The sequence below is a fragment of the Stegostoma tigrinum genome, chromosome 20 (genome assembly GCF_030684315.1).
Source record: "Stegostoma tigrinum isolate sSteTig4 chromosome 20, sSteTig4.hap1, whole genome shotgun sequence".
Taxonomy (NCBI): Eukaryota; Metazoa; Chordata; class Chondrichthyes; order Orectolobiformes; family Stegostomatidae; genus Stegostoma; species Stegostoma tigrinum.
In genome coordinates this window covers 46413998-46421163 of record NC_081373.1, presented here as the reverse complement: position 1 = coordinate 46421163, position 7166 = coordinate 46413998, and the positions used below count along the sequence as shown (strand labels likewise).

General features: G+C 43.7%; 1 protein-coding gene across 2 annotated transcripts in view; it reads left to right on the top strand.

Annotated features, from left to right (window-relative positions):
- The first annotated feature begins 268 nt into the window (after positions 1-268).
- minpp1b (multiple inositol-polyphosphate phosphatase 1b) overlaps positions 269-7166 on the top strand; it is an 88171-nt gene continuing 81273 nt past the window's right edge. For both annotated transcript variants that reach the window (XM_048551071.2, XM_048551072.2), the window contains exon 1: positions 269-1199. In XM_048551071.2, the coding sequence (XP_048407028.1) occupies positions 440-1199 (760 nt within the window). In that variant the 5' untranslated portion in view covers positions 269-439. The remainder of the gene's footprint in view (positions 1200-7166) is intronic.

Below are 7166 nucleotides of genomic sequence, written 5' to 3'. Positions count from 1 at the left end.
GCTCTCTCTCAGTGTTACTGACTGTGTGTGTGTGTCTCGCTCTCTCTCTGTGTTACTGACTGTGTGTGTGTGTCTCTCTCTGTGTTACTGGCTGTGTGTGTGTCTCTCTCTCAGTGTTACTGACTGTGTGTGTGTCTCGCTCTCTCTCAGTGTTACTGACTCTGTGTGTGTGTGTGTGTGTCTCTCTCTCTCTCTCTCAGTGTTACTGACTGTGTGTGTGTGTGTGTGTGTGTGTGTGTGTGTGTGTTTGGGGGTGGGGGGGAGAGAGAGAGCAGTTTCCGGACCTGCTCACTGGTTCGCGGTGGCGGTACTGAGCTGAGCTGAGCGGAGCCGAGCTGCTGCAGTGATCGGGCCGGCCTGGCTGCTGGCGCTTGGCTTTGTGCTGCCGTGCCTTTCTCGGGACAGCCTGGTTTCTGGCCGAGCCGAACCGGACCGAGCGATGCTGCGACTGAGCGGTGCAGCTCTGGGAACGGGGGCACGGAGCCGGGGCTCGCTGCTCCTCCTGTGGCTTGGCATCCGATTGTGCTCCGCGTCTGGCTTCCCCTGGGCTGAGCATTACGGTACCAAGTCCAGGTATGAGGGACTGGGTGCAGCGCCATTGCCTGGGACCAGCTGGCTAGCCCCTGCCAACTGCACCGCCCTGCAGCTGAATGCTCTGATCCGTCATGGCACCAGGTACCCAACTAAGAAGAACGTGCCCCGTATGAGGGAGATCCACCAGCTCATCAGAGAGCAGGGCGATCAGGGCAACAACAGCCTAGTGCAGGCTCTGGTGGGTTGGCACATGTGGTACAACGAACGCATGGACGGCAACCTTCACCCCCTGGGCACCTCCGAAATGGCCAGGCTCGCCAAGCAGCTGGCCGCCAGCTTCCCCACTCTCTTCACCGCCCGCACTTACCGAGGGAGCCGGCTCAAATTCGTGACCAGCTCCAAGCACCGATGCGTCAACAGCACCAGGTCTTTCATCCAGGGGCTGGAGAGCCACCTGAACCTGCGGGACCAGGTGGGCGGGCAGTGGGAGGTCAACGACAGGCTGCTGCGTTTCTTCGACCACTGCCAGAAGTTCATAAACCGAGTGGAAAACAATAACACAGCCCTGCATCAAGTGGAACTCTTCAAGAGGGGCCCAGAGATGGAAGGGGTAATGAGAAACATGGGAAAGAAACTTGGCATCTCACCAGAGGCTCTAACCACCAGTAAGTACAATCAACTAATGCATTTTAAACAAACATGACAGGATCTTTGGTGGATACAATGAGGACAACGTCAAGAACAGTTTGGTGCCTCACCTTGTTGTTTGAATACCACTCTCATCCACATTTCCTTCTGACTACCTTCAACTTCTGTGTGATGGGCAGGTATTACTCAGTGACTATTAGCCTTTACTCTGGCTTTGAGGTGAGTAAACAGCACAATGTTCACATAAACTAAAAATATGTAAATTGTGAAACAAAATAATTGAGCTACATTCAAATCCAAAACACAGCATCTTGGTTTATGTCACTGGTCATGATCCACAATGATCTAAATTATAGATCACTAACCTCTGAATTTAAACAGAAGTAATTCATATTACTGCCCCATTTCTATATTTCAGCAATTAGTTCTACTAGCATCATCTACTTAAATTCAATGCCAACTGCCAGCCATGCAATACAGGGAGAGCTAAAAATCTAGTCCCAGGCTTAAGGCCTAAATTCAACAGTATCCTTAATAGAGTAATTCAAAAACAAGTTGAAAGAAACACTTGAGTGTAAGTTGGTACCACCATGGCTTGTATGATATCGCTGTGTAATTTATTTTTACTTATTTTCTTAATTTACTTCATAGAAGATCAAAAATTTTGTTGTGTAAAGCCTAATGCTAACTTTGCTTGTGTGGTTTGTGTATCTTCCTGTTCATCCTCCTGGCTAATGCAGAATCGCTGCAGTTGATTTTGTTGTGTTCATTTGTGCAATTGAATGCATTTGAAAATACTGAATTCACAACTCGGTTTACAGCATTTTGAAGCTCAAATGCTGAGCGATAACAGTATTGACAAAGTCAGCAGATGGTTTTTTAAATACAAATTGTTTCCCTCTCTGATCTCAATGCCTCGGTGCCTGTAGTTTAATCGTAAATTCTGACCTATGAAGATTAGCATGTCTAATTCTTAGGCTACAGCAGTGTTTGTTTGACAGGGTTGTGGCTCAAATTCTATCATGAAGTAAGGCTTGCGGAACCTAGCAATCATTTTCCAGCTTTCCATTATTCGTTGATAGTGCCAGTTTAGACTGGAAATAATCACAATGTTTTATATTTCCCCTGGGGAAATTTTTTAAAAATCAAAACAGCAAGAACACCATCAAAATTGAAATGAGAGGTGAATCAAGAGCTAGTGATTTAGTGACCTTACATTTAGGTTTTAAAAGTGTTATAATTTGTCAGAAATGAAAGGTGTGAGGGTACAGACTTGAACAATTCTTTGGCATCCTAGGATGTGGTGCTGCCATTGTGGCACAAGGAGCTTCTGTTTTTTGAGGTTAGACCATTGCTGCTATCAAGAACGTTGGAATGAAGCATTGTGAAAAGCCGAAAAAAATCTTAAATTACTGAAATGCGTGTGTGCAATGAACTGTCACAGAAAGTAATGGATGCTTGGACAGTTACATTGTCTAAAAGATATTTGGATAAGGTGATGAACAGGAAAGGTTTGGATGGATACGGCCAAGCACAGGCAGTTTGGATTAGTTTTGTTTTAGAACGTGATTGACTTGGACTGAAGAGTTTGTTTCCATCTGTATGACCTGACTAAAGCTATATATTCTGCAACTAAACAGCTAATGCTTGTCATAGACTGAAATCTAAATCCTAAGATATATGATTGTAGGTGAAGCTTATTATGTTATGCAACTTGGGATGTTTGTTTTAGGTTGATGACATGGACTATGTGATGTCTGCAGCACAGAAACAAAACTTTGGACTGAATTGGTCATGCCAGTAATAAAGTTATAAGTAAACCTCATCTAATCCTATCAGCATGTTATTCTAGTCCCTCTCCCTCCCTTAAATGTTTGGGTAACAAGCAGCTAGGCCTACTTTTCCACGAGGTGTGAGGATTTTAAAAATAAACAATTTTCACTTTTAGCAAGCTGCAACCAAAACAACCATCATCAGTACAAAAACCTTCATACTGTAATAGGAACTCATCAGAGTTGAGTCCTGGTTATCTGTGGTCCAGTGATCATCAGCATCTTGAAGCACAATATTGTATCTGATATTAGAGAGGCATTACGGTGGATTTAGTAAAAATTCTGCCTCAAAATAAAACTTGCAAAAAGATGTTGCGGTGCCATATTCGTTCTGCAAGTGAAGACAACTTCTGTTACAGTTTTCACAGGAATGGGATGATGCGAACCATCACTGCTCAGATTGTGGAGCTCGGGATAAAGTTTGTTTGAATCCCTGCTCTTTCAGTCCCCATGCTGAGCTGTGCAGAATGGGGCAGAGCAAACGTCAGTGTGGCTGTTTCCTGGAGAAGGAGAGTGACGCGAGCCCCGTTTCTTCCAAAGTCGTGCAGAGATTGTTCTATGGTTGAATGTGTGCTATTGGTTCCAATGCTAAGGTTATGTTTTCGGAATGTTCCTCCCTCGCCACCATCCAGTTTTACTTTCCCCAGTTCCACTCAAGGCTGGAGTTCCAACAGACAACAGGCCCTCATGTCCCATGCTATAGTTGGTCTTGACCAAATATCTGTTTTGCAAGAGTTTTTGATGCAGTGTAACATGCCCTCTAAACCGACCTGAATTCGGTCCTTAGACTTTCTTCATCTAAGGAAAGATATCTTGGCATTGGAGACAATCCAGAGAAAGTTCATTAGGCTGATCTTGGGTGTGGAGGTACTGTCTTATGAGGAGACTTGAGCATCTGGGCTTATAGTCATTGAAGTTTTGAAGAATGAGAGGCAACTTTATTGAAATATGTAAGTGTGTTAGGGTTCTTGACAGGGTAGATGCTGAGAGTTGATTTCCCCTTGTGGGCAATCTAGAGCTACAGGGCTCGGTCTCAGAATAAAAGGCCTTTTTAAGGCAAAAGATCAGGAAGAATTTCTTCTGTCTTATGGTTGTGAATCTGTGAAATTCTTTCCTGCCGAGAGCTGTCAAGGCTGTGTTGTTAAGTATATTCAAGAGATAGATTTTTAATCAGTAAGGGAGTCAAGGATTTACGGGGAGGAGGCAGGAAAGTGGAGTTGAAGATTTTCAAATCTGCCATAATCACATTGACTGGCAGAGTAGACTTGCGCTGAATGGCCTACCTCTGCTCCTGTACGTTGCGATCTTATGGTCAATATTCACTAATGGGACAACCGAATTGATTATGGGCAAGTTAATTGCTTTTGCTGCAGTTCTTATCATGTGAAGCTGACATTTAAAGTGAGAGTTTGAGTTTCCACTAGATCACTCAAAGAATAACACACTGTATTGCGACATTGGAAGGTAAGGCCCAGGATATGTGTCGCTTGCTCCCCAGCTGATCTCAGTCTTGGCCAGAAGGAGAAGTCAGGTGGAGGTGAGACATTCTCTTCTGGGGAGGGAATATGATTAACATTTGAGTGGTGTCCCTTGTCCTTAACCTAGTTGCTTGCTGTGAAAACTGACCAAGGAATATCTGACCGTGTTCACTCAAAAGCTGTCAATAGTTGGTGAGAGAATCTTTGTTGCAGTGCTTGATCCTAAATACGATGGTTGCACGTGTCTGAACACTGCATAGCAATGTTTCATGTTTTGACATCTATTATTATGCTTTGTTGCACTAGCAGCATGAAGAGAAGGAACCTGAGGTGGATCATTTTGCACCTCCAAGTACAGGGCACAGAGACTAACTCTAGGCTGACCCCTGTACAGGAGCTCTGTGTGGAATCAGCTAACAGAGTGAAGAAAGTGCAAAGAAATACTAGTTCTGTGCTTGAATGCCTTTTAGTCCTCTCCTCTGGCTTCGTAAATGCTCAGTGCTGGGCGCAGGAAAAGAAGCAGAACATGTTCTCAGCAGTGTGCAGTGACAGCAAAGCTGCTGAACTGCCATACAGTTCACTGATCACTTGAATTCTAATTCCCAGGAAAGGAGGGTTGCTATGAAGGCTGGCATTTATTAGTCTCCCTTGTTGCCCCATGACAGGTGTAGCAGGCCTTTCTAATAAATTGCTGCTGCCTCCTGGGGTGAATGTGCTCTCATAATGTGACCTTGTAAGTTTTTGTAGCAGTTTGCCACAACGGAGTAGATTCCTAAGTGACTGAAGAGGATAGTTAAGAGTCAGCAATGTTCGTGTGGAACTGGAGTTGTATATGGACCCAGATGAGATAAGGTCAGCTTGTCTCCTTCCCTGGAGTACTAGAGTGAATCTGCCAGGTTTTTAATCAGAGTCTGACAGGTTCATAACCACTTTACTGATATCAGGCTCTTATTTCTTGATCTTTCTTTAAACCTCCAATCAAATTCTCAAATGAATATATGATTTGAACACACGTTCTCTTGTATAACTGTTCTTGCAATTGTACACCTTTGCTGAAATGAGGCAAGGGCTAAAGGAAGCTCACTGAGTTACTTCATCCTGTGTATCTTGCTCTGTTTATTCCTTCTGTGAGAATGAAGGAGGGACATACTGCAAGTGCTGGCTTAGCTTAGACTCACTCAGCCAATAGCTTGTTGTTATAACCTCTGTCTTCTGCCTTTCTGTTAGGAGACTGAACCCAGGTGAGTTTGGAGAACTGTCCCATAGAAAAAAAAACTTGTATTTTCATAGCACTTTGAGCAAACTCAGGATGTGTCAGCATTGTTGCAATGTATCACGCACAACGGCAAAGTAACAGAGCGATTTCCTGCAAGCAGCACACATGATCACTTATCGAAAATCCAAAAGAACTGCGGATTCTGTAAATCAGAAGCAAAAACAGAAATTGCTGGAAAAACTCAACAGGTTTTGCAACATCTGTGGAGAAAGAAAAATCAGAGTTAATGTTTTGGGTATAGTGACCCTTCCTCAGGGTCCCGAAACATCGACTCTGTTTCTTTTCACAAACGCTGTCAGACCTGTAAAGCTTTAAGCAGATTATTTGCTATACAGTGTTAATATGTCATAAATGAAGGCCAGGAGGCACCAGCGATAATTCCTTTGCTTTTTTGAAATAACCCTGTGGGATTTCAATTTAATTTCTCATGTAAAAGACAACACCTGTGACAGCGTAGCACTTCCTTAGACATGTACTGGAGTGCCAGCCTGATTTTTGTCCTCAAGCCTTAGAACTAGATCTGAAATCATAACTGCATGATTCAGAAGCAAGAGTGCTACCACATTCTCCTGGCTGAAAGCGAAAGATAGTGTAGCTTTCAGGGACTGCACAGAATAAAACAGCTAAATAAATGCATTTACCCAGAGTGCTGTCACCTCACAAGTAATATGAAGCGGTGTCATAGAGGCATAGAATAATACAGCATGGAAACAGACTTTTCGGCCCAAACTGGTCCATGCTGACCACGGTGCCCACTCAGCTAGCTCCAGTTGCCTGCATTTAGTCCATATCCCTCTAAGCCCTTCCCATCCATGTACCTATCCAAATGCTTTTTAAATGTTGCTATTGTACCTGCCTCAACCACTTTCTCTGGCAGTCCATTCCATACACACACCACTCTCTGTGTGAAGAAGTTGCCTCTCGGGTCCTTCTTAAATCTTTACCAGTGGCTAAAGATGAAGCAAAAATCTCTGCAAGTGCCTCTGCAACTTCCTCCCTAGTCTCTCACAACATCCGTGAATGGACTTCATCAGGCCCAGGGGATTTATCCACATTGATGCACTTTAAGGCTGCAAAGACCTCCTCTCTAGTAATATTTTTACATGCATTCATGATTCTCTCCTCGTTCATTAAAAGTTGTCTCCCATCTCCTGTGGCCCCACAAAAAGACTGCCATGCTTACCTTTAAGGGGACCTATTCTCTCCCTTTAGATGTTTTAAAAAAAACAGGAATGTTTTGGCTGTTTTTATTTGTACACCTTCAATGCTAGGGACTTGATTGTGTTTGAAATTATGTCAGCAGTTTATTCGCATCAGAATGTATCCATCAGACATTCGTCATTGTTTGTGACTGGTAAAATATGTTGCAGATCCATCCGGGGATAAGGCTATAATTAA